Source organism: Cololabis saira, chromosome 18 (assembly GCF_033807715.1).
Source record: "Cololabis saira isolate AMF1-May2022 chromosome 18, fColSai1.1, whole genome shotgun sequence".
Taxonomy (NCBI): Eukaryota; Metazoa; Chordata; class Actinopteri; order Beloniformes; family Belonidae; genus Cololabis; species Cololabis saira.
Genome location: NC_084604.1, coordinates 23,528,818 through 23,550,898, shown reverse-complemented (window position 1 = coordinate 23,550,898; position 22,081 = coordinate 23,528,818). Strand labels below are relative to the sequence as shown.

At 39.4% G+C, this 22,081-nt stretch overlaps 1 protein-coding gene across 2 annotated transcripts in view; it reads right to left on the bottom strand.

Annotated features, from left to right (window-relative positions):
- grm1a (glutamate receptor, metabotropic 1a) overlaps positions 1-22,081 on the bottom strand; it is a 54,120-nt gene that overhangs the window by 10,072 nt on the left and 21,967 nt on the right. For both annotated transcript variants that reach the window (XM_061746350.1, XM_061746351.1), the window contains exons 4-6: positions 12,509-12,744; positions 11,020-11,266; positions 10,423-10,591 (exon numbers count right to left, since the gene is read on the bottom strand). In XM_061746350.1, the coding sequence (XP_061602334.1) occupies positions 10,423-10,591; positions 11,020-11,266; positions 12,509-12,744 (652 nt within the window). The remainder of the gene's footprint in view (positions 1-10,422; positions 10,592-11,019; positions 11,267-12,508; positions 12,745-22,081) is intronic.

Genomic DNA, 22,081 nt, shown 5'->3' with positions numbered 1-22,081 from the left:
AGGAGGTGCATTCAGGGACCGGTCGGAATTCTAAAAAGCCGATTATCCTCCTGGTGCGTTCAGGGACAACTGGAATTTACTGTATTTGGCGAGAATTTACCGTTGCTTCATTTGCTTAAAAATTATTTAAAGGTGACCTATTATGGCATTTAATGTATATTTTAAACAGGCATTGAATGTCTTAAAAACAAGCTTTTGAAGGTTTTTTCTACATAAATGAGAAATTCAGCCTCTGGGCCATGTCTTTATTTTTACCGTTTCTAACCTTCTCTATGAGGGATTCTGAGGGGAGGGGGGGCTATGTTAATGAGGCTCTGTGCTGATTGGCTGCCTGAATGACGTGTAGCAGGGGAGCTTTAAGCCTGAATCACAATTGTGGGTCAATGATGTATAAGGCCTTTGAGAGGCCTATTTTTAAAATACTTAAAATAAAGATGTATTTGGCCATTTTCCAAACATTTGGAATGTAGTGTGCATATATGTGAAAACTTAAAACAAAGGTATTTTAGTGTTTTTAAACCTACATTAATAGGGCAACGACCTTAAAAAAGTAATTGGGGGCGACCGTTATTTATCTCAAAATTAATAGATTTCCTTAACAAAATGTATATTTTAATAAGTATCAGTAATTAAATTAACTTTTCAAGAAAGATAGACTCATGTGTCCTTTCATTTTTGAAAACCATTTTGAAATACATTTTATCTATAATGGAAGTGTCACCCTCATAAAGCCATTTATGCATACTATACCAATGATTTATATTTGAACCAAAACTCATAGACATTAAATTTTGAATTTGCGGATTTCCTAAGTTCTATAGTAAACCATGGTTTGTTAAGGTTTTCAGAGCTTCCGTTATCGGTACACACCTGTATCATAGCACAACTTAAAGAAAAGTCTCCTGGCGCCATGGCCGAAACCCAACAGGAAGTCGGCCAGTTTGAATTAATCATGTAATTTTGGCGCAATTTATGCCATTCCTTCAGCCGCTTCTTCGCCAGAACCGTAACGTGCACCCAGGTGTGTTATACATCAAAATGTGCGTCTCCATCCTGCAATAACTTGCATAACTTTTCTCAGTCAAAAGCATTACCGTGGCGATGATAGACGCCAAAAAGCGCGCCCCCAATTCATCTGATTGGTCCATACAGATAAAACTTTGTGCCTCAAGCCCCACAATACGGTTTGACGTACATGCACAAAAATCGGTACACACCTGTATCATGTCGCAACTTAAAGGAAAGTCTCTTGGCGCCATGGCCGAAACCGAACAGGAAGTCAGCCATTTTGAACATTTTGAATTAATCGTGTAATTTTGGCGCAATTTATGCCCTTTCTTCGGTCATTAATTCAGCCCGAACCGTAACGTGCACCCAGGTGTGTTATACATCAAAACGTGCGTCTCCATCCTCCGACACCACGCATTACTTTTCTCTTTCAAAAGCGTTACCGTGGCGACGCTAGACGGCAAAAAGCGCGCCCACCCTTCATCTGATTGGTTCAGACAGAAAAAACTTTGCGCCTCAAGCCCCATAATACGGTTTGACGTACATGAACGAAAATCGGTACACACCTGTATCATGTCGCAACTTAAAGAAAAGCCAGGCCTGTCGATACATTTGATATTTCATGGTTTGCATTAATGAGCGTGGCCTAACGGCTCAACAGCGCCCACTAGAATACCTTTCTCTCCCATAACTTTTGAAAGGTTTGACATAAAGAGTCGTGGGTGGTGTCATCGGACTCGGTATTGAGTCCTTGACCATAATTAGCGAAAATTAGCCCCGCCCCTTCTTCTGATTGGTTGTCCCTATTTCCTGCTATAACATTTGAATGTTTTGACATAAAGAGTCGTGGGTGGTGTCATGGGATTCTGTAATGAGTCCTTGAGCTTCATTGGCCTTAATTAGCCCCGCCCCTTCTTCTGATTGGTTGTCCCTTTTTTTGCTATAACTTTTGAATGGTTTGACATAGGAAGTCGTGGGTGGTGTCATTTCTGATATGCTTATGGTGGGTGGTGGCCGTGAGTGCGAGGGCCCGTTCATCGCTGCTTGCAGCTTTAATTAGGGCCCGAGCACTGAAAGTGCGAGGACCCTATTGTATCTGTGATGTTTATTATTATTATTATTATTATTATTATTATTATTATTATTCTCGCCATAAATAAATTGCCTTTTTGGAGGCCTTAAAATGCCCAAAAACTCACCAAATTTTGCACACGCTTCCAGAGTCGCGTAAAATTACGTATTTTATGGGCGACAGGCATGGGTCAAAAAGGATTAGGCTCTATAGCGCCACCTATTTTATGTTTTTGACGAGCCCCACAATATGGTTTGACTTACAGCAATGACCTTTATGTGTCTATTATATCAGACAAAGAGCTACAAAAAAGTCTCTTGGACACATGCTCTAAGTTACACAGGAAGTCCGGCATTTTGAACAGAAAATGTCATTTTTTATGAATTCTGATCATTTCTAGGCCTCGTACTTTAACGAACTCCTCCTAGAGATTTTATCAGATTGGCTCACAACTTGGTTTGTACAATCTAGACACATGGCCGACGCTAAATTGCGAAGCTTTTACGTTTTTAGTAGAGGGCTTGACCGTAGTGATCCGGCGAAGTTTGGGGTCATTTTTAAGGCTCGCCATGAAACACCAATTGGCTGTAATTCAGCAATACATGATTTGATGTGGTTGAAAACGTATGTGCATGATTGTAGACTGAGCCTGAAGACATCTGTGGTGGAATATTCAGGATCGGTTGTAGCGCCACCTGTTGGCACCAGGAATTGTCATGTCTTCTAGTATGCATCTGTGCTCAAAGGGAGATGAGCGGATGGATCTCAAAGTTGGTCAGATAAATAGGTAAGACATTGACGATGGCTGACAGAGAAAACTGTAAGTTTTTCTCAAAGGGCGTCGCTGTTAGAGGTTGTCAAATTTCGGTGTCTCGCCATGAACATAAAAGTTGTTTTAACTTTCAAATACTTGGTCCAAATTGACCCAAAATCAATACATTTAATCAGGCTTCCATTCTGATATCCATTCTATATTTGGGACAGTTTGTCACCGACTTTATTCAAAATATGAACTCATTTTGAAATAAATCTTTACTTTGTCATGCAATGTCGAATTAACTTCTAACTTCGTAAAAATATTGTTGAAAATTATATGATTTGAGCATTGTATGTGCAAGAGGCGATTTATAATGAATGTTTTGAGTTGGATTAGAAGCATGAAGCTGTCTGCGGGCCGCGTGCGCGCAGACCGCGGGAACGCGCAGCCGCAGCTCCTGGAAGCTGCCGGGGGCGGGGCGGGGCGGGGGAGGGGGGTTGTTGCAACTTGCAGCAACATGTGGAGTCACGCCGTCACGTCACGTAAGTTGTATTGTGGTTTTTTAATGCGTGTTGCAATTATTTTATTTTATTATATTATTATATTATTATTGAGCTTCCATCCGCGATCCCGATCAGTAGCGCGCGGCCGCGCGCGGCCACGCGCAGAGCCGAGAGCCAATTTCTGCCCATTTCTGCAGCTTTGCCAAAAAATGCTACCTAAAGGTTTTCCACCTTTGTAGAGCCACAACTTTACTGTGTTTTACTCCCTAAACCACTTCCTTTTCACCCTCCTTGTCTCTTGCCAGGCCGTCATTGTAAATAAGAATTTTCTTAATGACCTGCCTGGTTAAATAAAGGCGAATGACTGAATGAATATCAAATAAAGCCATAGAATTGTTGTTTTTTTTCTCTTTATCGTATAATGTTCACAAAGTGTAATGCATTCATGTCATGGGTCGTGTATTTTGAAGGATCAAATAATCAACATCCCATTATCCATTTTACATCGTGCAAGAAATGATGCAAACTTTGAAAATCGACTGTGCGCATGCGCAGAACCCAAACGTAGCATTTTTTCGGCAGGGAGCAGAAATTGGCAGAACACCGGCTGGGACGGACCTGATGCTCTGATGCGACAGGTCTCTGCTCACACTGACTGTACGTTCATACACGGACGTAATATGGGGGGGGGGGGGGGGGGGGGGGGGGGGGGGGGACATGTATCCTGCACTTTTTCAAAAGGCAGTTTTGGTCCCCTGCAGTTTTTACCGTCCAAAAACAATGTTACGCTATATTAAATGGAGACAGGTCAGCACTAGGACCAAGCGGAAAACGGCCGCTCAAGCTGAAGCCTGTTGTTTGGTCTGCCTGGGTCACGTCAGCTAGACGGATTTTAAGAATAAGAATAAGAATTACTTTATTAATCCCCAAAGGGAAATTCCTTTGTATGGCAGCTCATCTACTGTACCATTTGCAGATGAGAAGCTCTTCTGAATATCTCTTGGATGAGTTGATTATGTTGAAATGTTAATAGATAACCCTTCTGTGGTCTTTTGGTCAAATTGACCCATATTCACTTTTCTTTTATATCAAAAATATGATTTTCATCCATATAACTGCCTCTGTTACACTCATTTCAAATAAAATTGATGATCACTACCAGAGCTGGTAGAGTAGCCAAAAATTGTACTCAAGTAAAAGTACTGTTACTTCAGAATAATATGACTCAAGTAGAAGTAAAAAGTAGTCATCCAAATAATTACTTGAGTAAAAGTAAAAAAAGTACTTGGTGAAAAAACTACTCAAGTACTGAGTAACTGTTGAGTAACGTCTGATTTATTTTTTTAACACACCCATTCAAACAGACAAAAGTACAAAATAATCACCTTCAGGCAAATTAAAATCAATAAAATAAATTAAAATTAATAAAAAAATGAAAAATAGCTTAAATTAAAATAAGCGTAAAGTAAATTCAAGAACTTTAATAAATAATAAAATAACAGAATAAAAAAATAAATTAAGCACCAGTAGCACAAAATGTCAAGCCTTTGTACTTTTCTTTTTTAACCAGGCAGAACTAGAACAAACATGAACTCATAGAAACTCTGTGTGTGTTTGAGTCTGTGTAAATGTGACAAAACATGCAAAAACTAACATTTTTCCCAAAGAATCACTCAGTGATGTCATGAGATTGTACACGGATAAAAAGGATAAAAGAAAAGTAACAGCTCAACGTAGCCTAATGTAGCGGAGTAAGAGGAACAGTTTCTTCTTCACAAATCTACTCAAGTAAAAGTAAAAAGTACAGTTATCCAAAACTACTCCTAAAAGTACAAAATTTCCCAAAACTTACTCAAGTAAATGTAACGGAGTAAATGTAACTCGTTACTACCCACCTCTGATCACTACTTGCATTGAATTATGGATATTTTATTCAATTTCTCCTCTCCTGTGATATTCAATTTGACCCACCAACCACTGGCTGGTGCTGGGTGGTGGTCCAAACATTTTAAATGATTTCATTTCATTTTCACATATACCCGTCTGTGATAATCCATCAATTTATATGCCTCTGAGTTTAACTATAGTCAAAAAAATTCAGAATTTCGGCTTATCTTTATCTATCTCAAAAATGAGCTATGATTTTATGTAAATGAGGTCTATTGACCATTCATTCCAAAAATAAGTGTAAAATTGGTGGTAATGAGTTGGAGTGAAGTTGACTAACAAGGTGAAACACAGAATTGGGTGATAGTTTTAGCTACATGCATGATAATTAAAGCTACATGCTTTACAACCAGTAAAACCACAAAGGGAACAGTAAACTTAAAAGTAACAATAGAAAACTAGAAGAACTACTAGAAAACACAGTGAACTGAAAGAGTTTGAGTTTTCTTTTTTTTTTTTTTTTTACCTTGTCTGCACACATATTAATGATTGAAACAAGAGGAAAATTGGTTCAAAACGAGCCGGCAATGGCACAGTGTCTGCCCGGCTTTAAACAGAACCGCAGCCAGTACTCGAGTTGTAAAAAAAAATCAGGGGGATGGTGGATTTTATCATATGGGGACAGATAATTTGTTCTGATTACAAATAATATAATATATTACAAATAATAGCAGTGACCAAAACACCTGCAGAAATACTGCAGGAATGACATAGCAGCAGTTAAATGCAGCCTTCTGTAAGCTTTAAATATCCACTGGGCTTACATCAAATACATCAAAACACAACAATAAAAAACACTTTTCTGAACTTATCAATATGACTCTGTCCTTCACAGGATAAGTTAAATGGATCACTGCAAAAACTCAAAATCTTAACAAAAATATTTGTCTTATTTCTAGTGAAAATGTCTCATTTTAGTAAAAAAAACTTCATTACACTTAAAACAAGACTCATAACTGAAAAAAAAACACACCATTTTCATCTGTTTCACCTGTTCACCTGTTTTCACTTAAAATAAGTAGAAAAATCTGCCAGTGGAACAAGATTTATTGCTTGTAATGAGAAGATAAATCTTGTTTAATTTTATTTATTTTTTTACATTTATCGTATTTTTAATATTCTCTTTTTGGGGGGGGCTGGAAGGAGGGGCGTTGGCCATGAGTGCGAGGGCCCGTTCATCGCTGCTTGCAGCTTTAATTATTATTATTATTATTATTCTCGCCGTAAATAAATTGCCTTTTTGGAGGCCTTAAAATGCTCGAAAACTCACCAAATTTTGCACACGCTTCCAGAGTCGCGTAAAATTACGTATTTTATGGGCGACAGGCATGGGTCCACAAGAATGGGCTCTATAGCGCCACCTATTTTATGTTTTTTGACGAGCCCCACAATATGGTTTGACTTACAGCAATGACCTTTATGTGAGTATTATATTAGACAAAGAGCTACAAAAAAGTCTTTTGGACCCATGGTCTAAGTTACACAGGAAGTCCGTCATTTTGAACAGAAAATGTCATTTTTCATGAATTCTGATCATTTCTAGACCTCGTACTTTAACGAACTCCTCCTAGAGATTTTATCGAATTGGCTCACAACTTGGTTTGTACAATCTAGACACATGGCCGACGCTAAATTGCGAAGCTTTTAAGTTTCTGCCAGAGGGCGTGACCGTAGTGATCCGGCGAAGTTTGAGGTCATTTTTAAGCTTCGCCATCAAACATCAATTGGCAGTAATTCAGCAATACATGATTTGATGTGGTCGAAAACGTATGTGCATGATTGTAGGTTGAGCCTGAAGACATCTATGGTGGAATATTCAGGATCGGTTGTAGCGCCACCTGTTGGCACCAGGAATTGTCATGTCTTGTAGTATGCATCTGTGCTCCAAACGAGATCAGTTTCTTGATCTCAAAGTTGGTGAGATAATAGGTAAGGCATTGACGATGACTGACAGAGAAAACTGTAAGTTTGTGTCAAAGGGCGTCGCTGTCAGAGGTTGTCAAATTTCGGGATCTCGCCATGAACATAAAAGTTGTTGTAACTTAAAAATAATTGGTCAGAATGAACCCAAATTCAATACATTTAATCAGGCTTCCATTCTGAACAAGTGGATATGACAATCTTGGATGAACTCCATGCTTGTTATGCGCGCGCATCTCCCGCGGGGGGCGGGGCATTGGAGCTGACGTTCAGCGCGGCCGCCATCTTGGATAAGGTACCGACGGCCATCTTGGAGAGGCTGGCAGAGATTTAGTTATGAAACAGGACGCTGTCACACATTAAAAATACGTACTTTTATGCTGAAAGACTTTGTATTATGCTCTTTTACAAAGACATGGTATGGAATATTGATAAATGTATAAATTAATTAATTGTATAAAGAAACAAGTTTGATTGTTCATTTGAATTTATTTGAAGGGGAGAGGGGTGTGTTGTTGTATTTATTTATATATATTTATTTATTTATTTATTTGAGAGTGAGAGTGAACTTTGTAATATTATAAGTCCTCTTGGCTTCCTATTCCTATCCATTTTTCATTGACTGTTTTTTGTTTTTTTTTATAGCAAAAGGTGCAAATAAAAATATACACCGTCGGAATTCGGAAACTGATGATTATTTCTTCATCCACTGCATCTTTCATCCACTGGTGCGTTCAGGGACAATTGGAATTTACTCAATTTGGCGAGAATTGACCATTGTGGTTTCTCCTGTTTACTGGTGTGATGAGTGATATCTAAATATTGTAATCTTTAAAGGAGCTTGAGGCTCCTTTTAAGAAATGAGACTCTCTAGCGCCACCCTTCACCACGACGGCCGTTGGGGGTACTGCAGCCAACAGCGAAGCCGGCACGGGAGAACGGGGAGAACGTGCATGCAGCGTCATGTGACGTCACATCCACAGGGCAGCGCGGGAAATTCCGGGCACAATTGCAGCACATTTTGCAGCACACAGCCTGTTCAAGGCAAAGGACAGATACGCTAGAGGGCTCATTCTTTTTGGTTTGGAACGCTTCATCTGACATTATTACTAGAAAACTTAAAACGTATACACATTTTTTTCATAAATCCTGCCTCAATCCTGCCTCATGCTCCTTTAATTACCAACTTCATCTAATTAATGTTTTTCATCTAACCTCAGTAGTGTGAGATATTGTTTCAATGGGAAACTGCACACAAACTCAGCAGCGGTTGGTGTTGTTTTTCCTATGGGCAAGCCAGGCCTGGTGATAAATTAGATTTTTCATGGTTTGCATTAATGGGCGTGGCCTAACGGCTCAACAGCGCCCACTAGAATACTTTTCTCTGCCATAACTTTTGAAAGGTTTGACATAAAGAGTCGTGGGTGGTATCATGGGACTCGGTATTGAGTCCTTGACCATAATTGGCGAAAATTAGCCCCGCCCCTTCTTCTGATTGGTTGTCCCGATTTTCTGCTATAACTTTTGAATGGTTTGACATAGAGAGTCGTGGGTGGTGTCATCACATTCTGTATGGAGTCCTTAACCTTCATTGGCCTGAATTAGCCCCGCCCCTTCTTCTGATTGGTTGTCCCTTTTTTCTGCTATAACTTTTGAATGGTTTGACATAGGAAGTCGTGGGTGGTGTCATTTTTGATATGCTTTTGGGGGGCGGTGGCCGTGAGTGCGAGGGCCCGTTCATCGCTGCTTGCAGCTTTAATTATTCTCGTTTTTCTGACGAAATGAGGGCCTTTTTCCCCCCTAAACATGCCCAAAAGTCACCAAATTCTGCGCGCAAGCCAGGCCTGGCGAAAAATGTGATATTTCATGGTTCGCCTTAATGGGCTTGGCAAAATGGCTCAACAGCGCCTCCTAGAAAACCTTGTGCCTCAAGACCCACAATACGTTTTGACGGAAATCGGTACACGCCTGTATCATGTCGCAACTTAAAGAAAAGTCTCTTGGCGCCCTGGCCGAAACCGAACAGGAAGTCGGCCATTTTGAACATTTTGAATTAATCGTGTCATTTTGGCGCAATTTATGCCATGTCTTGGGCCGTTTATACGGCCCGAACCGTAACGTGCACCCAGGTGTGTTATACATCAAAATGTGCGTCTCAAAAAACCGAGAATAAGGTTCCAAACTCTTAAATTATCAAAAAAAAAGGGTGGACTGGCTCTTCTCTGCCTAAAAGATTATTATGTATCGGCCCAGCTAAGGATCCTGTTCTGTTGGTGCGTCTCAGATTACAAGGCAAGATGGAAGGAAATTGAGGAAAACATATCGGGGACGATGCCAATTCAAGCAAGAATAGGAGATAAAAGACAAATTAAAAGTTTGATGGAAACAGGAAATAAATGGATCAACTTATCACTGAAAACAGGTTAAACGTTATCACTAGGAATGATATGTTAGAAGAGGTAAAGATTTTGAAATGGTGCTGCTACGATCTTGACTTTGCCCCAAATAAGATGGATGCCAACTATAGGGGATGGGTTAGCCGGGGTCTCTCCTCATATAGTACTTTGTTCAAACAGACAACACTGAAGAGCTTTGAGGAGTTGAAAAGACTACATGGTCTCAACAATAGTGACTTTTTTAGATTTCTTCAGGTACGCCACCATCTAAACAGCACTATGTTAAAAAGTCAAAAGACATTTGACAACAGTTTATCAAAAGTATTTATCAGTGCTTATAGCTATTTATTGATTAACAGTGCTATATAAATGAATACACAATACATACTTGGAACGTATTGAAATAATTCATCAAATAAATGTGTCTTCTGAGATGTTAATGATGTAACTGAATTTTCACTTGCTGAGTGAAGAAAGTTATACAGTAGGTTTTCAGCCCAAATATGTTGCAGTTTTCTAGCTTTGAAGTATTTGTTGGTGTTCACTGGCTTAGCTTGAAGCCCTGTTTTCCCACAATACAGGGTCAGAGAATCATAAATATGGCTTGGTAATGTGTAAATAGCTTAAAATGAAAATTTAAGATGAAATTGTTCCATTTGTGATGACATACATCTAAGTTATAAAGATTGAATAGTTTGTTACAACTGTTTTCAAAAAATCAAAATAACTTTTTTTTTTATTATTATTTCTTCCTTTTTTTTTCTTTTTAAAAATCATCAAGAGTGAAAATTTTACTTAATGGGGGATTCGTTTTTGTACCTTAATCTGTCCTCTGGAGCAGGGTTCACTGCAGACCGAGCGAACCACATCACTGTTGTTCATCCATAACTTGCTGTCATCGATGCTCAGCATGCCCTCATGCCAGGAGCCCACGTTTATGTAGTCATAGCGATCATCTTCCACACTCTGGAGATTCATGATGTCATACCTGGATGATAAACGGTGGGTTATTATTACAGAAGTTATGAATAAAGGCCCCCCCCCTTAGCAAGTTTTTACTTCATTTAATTGTCTTGTACAGCCTGCAAACCTGCTCATCAAGAGCTTTCGCAAGCGTTGTTTCCTTATTTTTATATAGAATCAGGATGTGCTCCACCTAACCTGAAGCTGACGGAGAAAGGATATGGCTGTGTGCTCTGACTGTCAAAGACTGTCTGTTGGAGCGAAAAGAGATGAAAGTGGCTGCCACAGTGGACCATCCACTGAATCTGTTCCAGTCCAAACTAATTACATCCTTTCCTGCTCAAGACTTGTGCACACGTGTGCGCTTATGCACATCTGCTAATGAGTAGGAGATTTGCACTGAGAATTAATGATGATATGAAAGCGCTATTTCCACTCTGCTCATCCTCTTACCTGCCTGGGGTGTCTCCATTTTCATCAAAATAAATCTCCTCCCCAGAGACTCCTCTGAAGGACGACTTGAGCAGGTAGTCCAGCAGCTTACTGCCATCGATGGGGTCCATCGCTTCACAGAGCCCTGTCTGGCCCGGACACAACTCCTTGTGCATATCATGGAGGCCGTGAGCCATGGCAGAGATGGCATTGATGACAAAGCCCATCTTACTGTCCTGGATATAGTTTTCATTCAGACTCTCATTTCCTGTTGAAAGAAACAAACAAAACTCATGGGACTGTTGGAAGAGGTCAGAATGCTTTGATGTTTTTGTGCAGTATTCAAAGTGAAGTTACACCGTGTGAGTGGAAGCATTTGGTGTATGATGTAATTAAAATATAGGGAAAACAGTAAAAGGAAAATTTTTGCAGCACAATATATTGACATATTGTGCATATCTACACAGGATAGCCAAATGTTTGATAGGAAACAGATGGGGAGAGCAATCACTACCTGGTGATACACCGACACTGTGTGTCTACGTTGTGCTTCAGTCATCTAAAGGCACTGTCCTGCAGTCAAAATCCAGTGTTTTTAAGGACTAAAGCAATTTTTTCCAGTGTTTACATGTCAATTTTAATGCTAAATAGCTTCTCTGGACAGTGTCTTTGAAATACTGACATCTTCATTTGTGACAATAACATGCACAAGAGTGTGAGCCACATCCAGAACAGCTCTTTTTCAGGGGTGCCAGCAGTTTGTGTCTGTGCTGGGGGAGCATTCCTCTGTGCAGTTTTTCATTGCAAAACACAAGAACTTCTTAATAAAAGCAAGCCCAGTGCTTCGCATAAGAGTTTGACTGATGCGGTTCCGCTTCCAGCTGAGAGCTCGAGGCTGCCACGGAGACGGCATCGAGTCATTTCAGTAAAGATTACAGAGAAAGCATTGTGTTTGAAATAAGCCTCGGTCAAACTCTTCCTGTCTCGTAGGAATCAAAGTGCAGGTGACATTCAGTAAAAAAAAAGCAAAAACTGTTTTAAAAGTGGCTTGAGTTACACACTTACCACCTTGAAGATCTTTAATTTATAAGAGGTTTGTAAAAGTGTGATACAACAAAGCAGAAAAGCAGCCATGACCACACTGCCCGCACCCTGCCCGCTCTAAGATAGTAACAGTCATCACACACCCATAATTGATTTTATTTATCTTTTAATTAAAAGCATGCAGCACAATTTATTGTAATGTGAAACTGACTACAGTGTTAGTTGGCTTGTTGAGTCAAGAATATGAATTACCAGGATCCCCTTTTGGGTGCGAGAGGAGAGAATATTAAAGTGGAGAAAAAAGTAGAGGGGAAAAAGTGCATGTTTTTGTTATTATTTAGGAGTTTTGCTCTATTGTCATATTACCAAATGACATAAATAGAGCATAATGACCGTGATCAGCACATCACATTGATTTATCACTTTCTGTTCAGCAAAACCATATAAACGTTTTGTCGTTATCCACCTGTGCAGACTTTTTTGTAGTTCTTGTTCTCCTGTGGATGGCCTGCGAGGCGACACTGGAATCGATACTGCCAGAACTCGGCGAACCACGGGTTCCTGGTGTTGGTGTCCAGGCGCAGCTTTAGGTAGTAGTCGTCGAAGGACTTGACCACCTCTGACTGCAGCTTCATGGTGATCCCTCCCTCTGCTTCCTGCTCGTAACCTTCCACAACCTCATAACGGTCGGCCCATCCGTCGCTGCAAAATAAAGCATGTGAGGGAGAATAAGGCAATGTCATAACAGTGAGAGGCGCTGCCAGAAAAGCAGTCGTAGTCTGTGCTCGTCACTGTCATGGGTCTTTTATACTTCCTTTTCTTATGTTATAATTTACAGTTAATTGCTGGTTCATGCTGACAAGCTTGTAAAGCTGCACATAAAAGCCATTCATTCATTAAACACACACACACACACACACACACACACACACACACACGCACGCATGCACACACACACACACACACACACACACTTACACACACACACTTATACCTGTGCACCTTGAGTTTAAAATATTCATTTCTGTTGCTCAGGCCGTAACTCTGGTGAACTTTCAGTAGTCGCAGACTATTGAATATTTATGCAAAAGCTTCATGTCTGTATGTATTGGTTCAGTCTTGTATATGGTGTGCATATTTATGTGATTGCTGTAGCTTTTATTTTCTTTCTTACTATTTTTCATGTTACTTTTTTATTGATCCCTGAGAGAGAAAGTGTGCCGGATCAAATTTCTCGCTTGTTTGCACAAACCTGGTGAATAAAGTTGATTCTGAACTCTTGAACTCATCCAGAGGTCTGTCATATGAATGAGGAATGTGTCAGGGAACTACCACAAAAGCAAAAAAGCTTTTACTGAATGTGAATATTTGTGCTTTTTTCAGAAGGAAAAATTAACTGTATGTATGTATACATGCATACATAAGCATAACAGTGAGAGGAAACCAGTCAAAGTCTGTGCTCGTCACTGTCATGTGTCTTTTATACTTCCTTGTTTTATGTTGTAATTTGCAGTTAATTGCTGTTTCATGCTGACAAGCTTGTAAAGCTGCACAAAAAAGCCATTCATTCATTAAACACAGCATATATGCTTTGTATATTGAATGATATTATATATATATATATATATATATATATATATATATATATATATATATATATAGTAGCCTTTTTCCTATTTCGAAACATCACAATTTGGGGTTGTTGTACTGCATCTAGCCCAGGACAACTTGTCATGATTAATGTAATAAAACATTGAATTCAGAATTATACAAGCAAATTGTGGAGGAAAATATCAAGAGACCTGTTCACGAATGTGTACAGAGAGATTGTAAGATGGTCAAAGCTCTGATTGTAATCAAATACAAATGTTATGAAGGTTCTTAGGTGAGCTGTTTATGTGATGAAGGTAGGTGAGGAAGTTGAGGGAGATAAAGTTTCTTCAAACTGTGTTGCACTGATCAGCAGCAACCAGAAACATTTTATCGCGGTCAGATCAATTCTCCATTATTAATCCCTATAAAGTAAACTTTAAAAAACGAATAAAAAAAGTTAATTCAATTTTACTGGGCTTGTATGACAGGTTGATTATGTTTTATGTATCACTTTTGCAATACTGTCACAAAAAGGTTATGATCATAATTACAAAATCTACCTGAAATGACTTTAAAAGGACATGCTTTATAAAGTTGAAAACAAAGAGCAGAAACACAAGACAAACGGCAACCTGAAGCTGTTCGTCACATCTGTGTATGAAAGTGTTTCGCCAGCTCCCATCAAACACGGATGATCTGAACACAGACCGAGCTTTTATTGTGGCACGAGCCTAAACTGTAAGTCCTGTTGTTGGTTTCCCTTAAATGAAATTTAAGCTCAAAAAGATCAACTACAGAGCTATATTAATGTGGGCGCACCGCTTGGGGTTTTATCTCTTGCCTACTCCAGCTTTCTCAATTTGAGAGGATGGAAATTTCGACAACAGTTCCTGAACTATAATTGAACGCTTCGCTCCCTCTTTTCAAATAGTTTGTTTGCTACATGCAAAAATACCTATCTAACCAAACTGATTTCAAAATGTGTGGTTACCGGGCTCCAGCAGACAAGGAGTGGATCGGGGGGAGGAACATGAAAAAGCCAAGTAACAGATGAACAGCAGCACTCAGGTCTTCCTTTCAGTCTGAGCTGAGAGTTTTCAGGTGGGTTTCGCTCCCAGACTTCCTCTGTCTCTTTAATGTGAACTTCAAGCCTTCAAATATCCGAGCTGCAGACAGCTACACACCAATTAGGTGTGACGCACAGTGGAACCAATTACCCCGTACACGCAGAATGTTCTGAGTGATGGCTTCAGGTGTGTCTGTGTGCTTGCATGCATGCGTGTGTGCGTTTGTGCGTGCGTGCGTGCGTGCGTGCGTGCGTGCGTGCGTTCGTGTGTGTGTGTGTGTGTGTGCAGGTCAAACTTTCCAACCTGTGTCCACAATTACTCCCAGTCAAGAAAACGGAGGCATTCAAAGTGACTCGTGAGAACGTCTGGGAGAGTCAGTAGAATTTAGCAAGTTTATCCATTTTCAAGCTTGAATCCACATCAGCTGAATTCTGCGTAGGACACAGGCAGGAGTATAGGACGCATCCTGAATTCAAAACGAGTGTCACCAGCTGACTCAAACCACATTCAAATCCAGTCATCTCTTTTGGATGGGTGCAGGTGAATGAAAAGTTTTTTAAAATGCACTGCAGTGAAATCAATGAGCAGCATGGACAACCACGTCGTCCACATGAGCTGAAAATTCAAGGAACTGTGATGAATGACAACTATTTTCTCTGTGTTGGAAATTGTACAACAAACAGCCCATTTTTCTGCCTGTGTGGCCTCCTGAAGAGTCTGTGGCGATCATCACTGAACCTCTGCTCCATCAATACAGATGTGGTAGACATATCAATATAAACCGGTGATGAATGAGGAACTCAGATGACATATGGCAGTATTTCTAAATTATAAGATTTGCCACCTCACTGTTTCATCCCTACAATCTTAATATTTTGTTGTGTCTCAGGCTTCACTGCTTAATCTTTTAAAGCTATCACAATACATGTTGAGATTTTTTATATATATATATATATATATATATATATATATATATATATATATATATATATATATATATATATATATATATATAATTCAATTAAGTTGTTCGGTAGAAACATTTAAAATATCTGCATTCGTACATGTTTGTTAAAGAAATGTTCAAATTAATTAACTAATGACAAATGCAAACTTTAGTTTATTTAGTTGGGTTTTTTATTATTATTCCAAGCATGTAACATATAAATGAGGACCTATAAAAGAGGACTTAAACAAAAAAGACGTATTAAATTTAATGTGCATATGAACACAGGTAATCTATTTATTAACCTTATAGACATGTCTGCTCGAAAGTGAGTGGGAGGAAGTAAAACTTTGAGTGCATTCTGTGAAACTCCCAAACTTTTCTGGAAATGGGTGTAAAGTCCAAAACTGTAACCTATAAAACAGCAGGTTTGGTTTTCTAAAATCACAACAAGAAATTTAGTGGGCGAGCATCAGTTTGCTTTGCGTCAAAATGTTTGCTACATTGTCCGCTGACCACTGGAGAATCGTAATTAAACTGAGTCATCCTTTCAATATTCCTAATTGAGTTGAGAGTTAGAAACACGTGAACTTCACTAGTCACATTTCCTTCATTCACTCAGGCTGAATGTCGTCTCTGTCCCTCCCTCTCTCATTCACTGCAACAAGGACAGCCACACGCTGTTGATTTAAAAATATGTGCGTATATATTCAGGCTGCATCGCGAAAACACAGTTCCCAGACAAGGCAAAGCATTTAATGAAGTCTATTCAGTAGAGTTTGCTGTTACTTGGGAATATGTGTTCGGTGAAAAGGCCGAAGCAGATGGTTTTAAATAAAGACAGAGAAAGAAAAGGGAGACAGGAAGATTGCTGTTCAAGGCTCCACATGAATAATGCACAAAAGTGAAGACATGCTTGACTGTTCCTCGCAGTGCAGTTTTTGATGAAGTCTAATGACATCCCCTATACTCGCATTGCTCTCTGAGGATAGTGCTGTCTGGCAGAACTCCAAACAGCTCATCAGAGCTCACGGGCCACGCGAGGGACGCCTAATAGGACAGAACCTGATTTAATGCCACCTCAATGTTCCAGCGCCTTCACACCACATATTGGAAGGCCCATTACTACATAACCTCAGTCACATATATCAAGAGGAACACCTGTTTAAGCAGATTAAGAAGTCACTGAAGTTCAAATGTGTTCTTGCAGATACTTACATGATGGCAGGGAGCCAGTATCTACAACTCAAAATACGTCATGGCCCACTTTTTCCTGTTTATGTGTCCCAATTACCACAGAATTCACCAGTGCCGTTCAAAATCACTTGTGTGGGTACTTTCTGTTAGATCTGACACCCCAAAATTACAGGTCTGGAAAAGGAAACAGGAGCTGAGCACTGGACTGCATAAGAAAAATCACATTAAAATCCAACCTGATCTCACAAAAATCTGTGAAATGTGGCACCAACACGGAAATGGTATAATTCCGTGTGAGCACCACGGATATTGTACCTATGCGAAGTCAATGGGATCCGTTGTCGTGATATATACACGAATCATTACATTATTATTATGTATATATTATTCTTTATTATAGTGGCTAAGTTATGAGTTTTTGATGTGCAAGTTACTGTTTGTTACTGTCAGTTTGTAAAAGCATGTTTTTAACGCTGTTTTAACAGTGTTTTAATGGTGTTTTGATGATTTTTAACAGTATTTTGACGGCGAGTATTTAACCGTGTTTTCTAGTATTTTACGTAAATTTGAGTATTTAACCATGTTGTTTACTGTCGCCATGAGGAGGTGGCGTAAGTGGACGACGCTCTGGTTAAGGTCTGGTTAGGTTAATGCATCACTTATGATTGGTTAGAAGTAGGAAACGCTTGTGGTTTTTGCTAAAAATAATAATTTCACATCACTTACGCCATCTCCGTCGTCATGGCGACAGCAAACAACATGGTTAACTACTCGAATTTACGTTAAATACTAGAAAACACGGTTAAATACTCGCCGTCAAAATACTGTTAAAAATCATCAAAACACCATTAAAACACTGTTAAAACAGCGTTAAAAACATGCTTTTACAAACTGACAGTAACTTGCGCGTCAAGAACTCATAACTTAGCCACTATAATAAAGAATAATATATACATGATAATAATGTAATAATCCGTGTATATATCAGGACAATGGATCCCATTGACTTCGCATAGGTACAATATCCGTGGTGCTCACACAGAATTATACCATTTCCGTGTTGGTGCCACGGAAAATAGTGGTGAGAGGTCGTGGGCATTTCACTGATTTTTGTGGGATCAGGATGTTAAAATCAAGATAGAAAAGCACTGCTAATTTAGGTCTTTACAAATTACAGAGGGCAGTAAGAGGCTTGTGTCAAAATATTCACAAAACAGTCAAATCTGTTCAATAGATATTTAAATCAAGCACATTTTTGAAGAAATAAGGCCAAACTGGGAACAGAGAAATGTTAATAAAAATACTTGTGAAATGAGGGAGCCATCAGGTGAGATGTGAATGTTGACTTGACCCCAAAGTTAAGGAGCAAACCAGGAATTACGATAACACAGTCAGGCCAACTACTAAACTTTTAATAGAGGGCAGACAGAAGCTCCTGCCTTATATAGGATCAGTATCTCAGTGGTAAAGTATGTCAAAGTATTTTCTTTTTTTAAGTTTTTTTATTTAAATACTATACTAAATACTAAGCATACTGTGCTCCTATTTGAGGCTTTGTGCTCTACAGTAATTTGGAGACAGTTGTGGATATCTGTGTATAGTTTCTAACTCCAGGCCATACAAAACAAACTGGGTTTTAATCACTTTCTGGTTATGTTTGTTTTTGGTGTTGCACAGCAGTTAGCTCATCTAAAATCAATCAAAATCAGGTCTTTAAGTGTCACTGAAAGGTCAAAAATTATAAAATGCCTTTCATGCCGTTTTTAAACTCAAAATACTCCAACCACCAGAGGATTTGCTGTGAATGGTCAACAGGCATAAAAATAAGAGAACGGAGAAGAAAAGTTACATAAATTGGAATAGTCAAAGAGACAAGTGTGATGAATTCTTAAGTTAGGACACCACTTTGAGACAGACCCCCACAGAGTGAGGGAGGGGTCGGTGTGAGGGCTGCTTCTCGTAGGGATGGATTGAAAGTTTTCAGGGTGGAAATGGGCGTAAAGCAAACTCCAAAGTCACATGCTAATTTCTGGAGGACACTTTTTCTGGCACTGCTACAAAAAAGAAGAAAAAAAATACGAGAGTTGTGACCTTTTCTTTTTTTTTTCAATCCAAGTATTTCACTGCTTGGTCAGCTGAGACTGCAATACAATGACATGACATGATGACATGACGTGATGACATCACATGACCCTCTTCTTTGGCAAACATAAACCCCCACTGTGAACTCATGGGTCCTTCTTCAAGATGATGGTTGAAGTGAGGCATAGTAATATACCTCCTTGACCAGCGTTTGTGCAGCTGTTCCTGCTTCACTCAAAGTTAAATTCAGTTAGATAAAACAACTGATGTTCTCCAGATGGGGTAATGCTGGTCGCTGAATATTTTAGTGAGGCAAAACATATGATCTAAACTTTATTTTACGTTATTTCACTTAATTGCACTTATTGAGGTGAGTTGGGAATTTTTCTCGAAACATTTTGGTTGCACAATAAGTGTTATATTTTTGTAGGTTCCAGAGGAAGACACTTTTCCGTTGTTAAATCTACAGTATATAAGAATATATAAGATAAGAAATAGCTGAATGAATCATCCTCTGAAGTAGACTGGCAACCTCTCACCTTGTCCAGTGGCTTCAAATGACCCTCGAGAATTATAACGTGACTATTTCACAAAGTGGTGTGTGTGTAGGGCCGGGTTGAAATAGCACTGAAGTGGTAGGGAAAATGAATGGATGGTTGGGTAGAAATACTCATGATGGATGGAATTTACTATGTAATAACTAAGTAATTATTGTAGAGAAACTATTCCATTAACATACACAGAAGAAACTTATATGGGCTATTTGAACAACTAATTCTGAGAATCACAGACATGATCAGACCTCCACCTTGTGATCTATGAATGAATAGCTTTGGGCACAGGGGAACTTTTATTGACTCTCTTTTGAATTTATTGTATCACTTAGTTTTATTAAGTCTCCATTTAACTCCTTCTCCATTTGTACAGCCATAGGCTATGTGAGGTTTTTGAATGTCTTCTTCATGATGTGCATGGCTTGTATGTTTTGTCTTCAGATTGGCTTCTGAAAGAAAATGATGATTTCGGACTGAAAGGATTTTATCGCTTGTCTCTTTCACCACATATGTATGGAAGCAAATCTGTACCATAATTCAAATTCAAACTGATTAAAAGAATATAGAATCCAAACTGCTTTTTCATTTTCTTCTTCAAAACTGCTCATTCTTAATCAAATTAATACAGAAAAGGACAATGCTTTTTGATTTTCATGCCCGCCCTGCAAAGACTGATCCATAATTCAGATGGAATTGGCAATCCCAACCGGTGCAGGAGAGTGACGTCAGTGGTCGCTCTTCTTCAGTCCCCAGTCTGACCGTGCTGCGCATCCAATACGTTGGGGGCCGTTGTGCATATTTGAGGCTGGAGCAAGACAGGAGATTGTGACATTTTCTCAGAGGCGGGAAAATCCAGCGTGGCCAAGTCTGTGGCAGAGCTGCTGAAGGAGGCCACAGCTGTCCTGGAACTGCAAAACCAGCTGGAAAAGACAGGATTCAACCATACTCCCGCCACGTCAACAATGACACTTTCTGCTCCTGAGCGTGTTCTGCTCAAGGTAAGATTTCAAGCTAGCAAGCTAACATGCACAGCCAATTTATTGTAGATGACATCCTTACGCAGCCATCAAAATATCCGCCAAGATACGGCCAAAGGGCGAGAGCATACTACTATTACTTTTCCTTTCTTGCTCCAGCCTCAAATATGCACAACGCCCCCTAATGTTTGGACTGGGGACTAAAGAAGAGCGACCACTGATGTCACTCTTCTGCACCGGTTGGGATTGTCAATTAAATTTAAATTAAAGAGCACTTTTTGCGGGGGGAGGGGGGGGCATGAAAACAAAAAAGCAATGTCCTTTCCTCTATCATTATAATGAAGTCACAGAATGAGCAGTGTTGAAGAAGAAAATGAAAAAGCAGTTTGGATTTTATTGATGAGTCAAAAATGTTACTTTATACTGACAATGAAACCTATTTTCTGTTAATCCCTTTTGATTTGAATTATGGTAAAGACTTGCTTTCAAATTCCTAATAAAGCTACTTTCATTCATTCACATATTTTTCTGCCTCTTCTGTCAGAGAGCAAAACGAGTCGGAAAGGTTGTTTTTGGTTTGTTTTTTACTTCAAGGGTATTTTCATGCAAAATAATCTATTACAGACAAAGTTTACAGGCAACAAAACTTTGTGTTGGCTTTTTCACCCACTTCTCAGCCTTTCTACTCAAAACTGGGACAACACGGCACTGCTTGCTACTCATTAAAGGGAAAAAAAAAAGTAGTCGAGGATGTCTGAAAAGTCGCTGACTGAAAGCCCAGTGTGTGGCATCCTTTTAGGATCGCAGGAAGTCAACAGCTGGATGAGTTACAGAAGCCTATAAAACTGTGTAAACCGGGGCTCCCACGGCTCTGCATGATGATCTAGTTCTAGTTTAACAGAACAATTGTATATTTATGAAGCTATGAATTAATTGGCAGGGAAGAGATTTAATCACACGCGCTGTTTCCCCTGGAGGATGAGTGAAAAGAGTTACTTTAAAAAGAGAAAGGGGAGGATAGGAGAATCAAGAGTTCCCTAATTGCTCTGTCTTTGACCTTAATGTAAAATACTCTGTGCTATGTTTATCTTTGTTACCACAGTCACTGACAAAATTCATTCCCTATTTCTCCGTCCAGCTTCTCACACGTCAGTGCTCGAAATCTTAACCAACCCTTTGTCCAAACCTTTCAGCTGTTGTCAGGTGACCAGACCAAAAGAGAAACATTTTGAGCATGTTCACATTGACTGCTGGGTATCTGGACCAAAAAGTAAAAAGTCTCCTTTTAACCGTCTCCTCCTCTTCTCTTACTTCAACATCGTAACAGTAGCTGTGCTGGCTTGCAGGATCCACGGCGGCACAAGCAGCAGCAGCAGGACTCTTAAAGTGACACACAGGCCCTGGGTGTGCTGGGGAGTGTTTAAAATATTATCCAGGCTACTTTTATTTATTCATCATGCCCCAGTTTGAGTTGGGTTGAGATCAGTGTCCTCAGCATTAATAGGGCACACTGCTGGTAAAGGAAACTACTTTTTCTGCTTCAGTACTGAGGGATGCCATGACAAAGCCTCTGCATTGAACAGTAGTGACTTAATGATGACGGGGGCAATTTAATGGAATTAA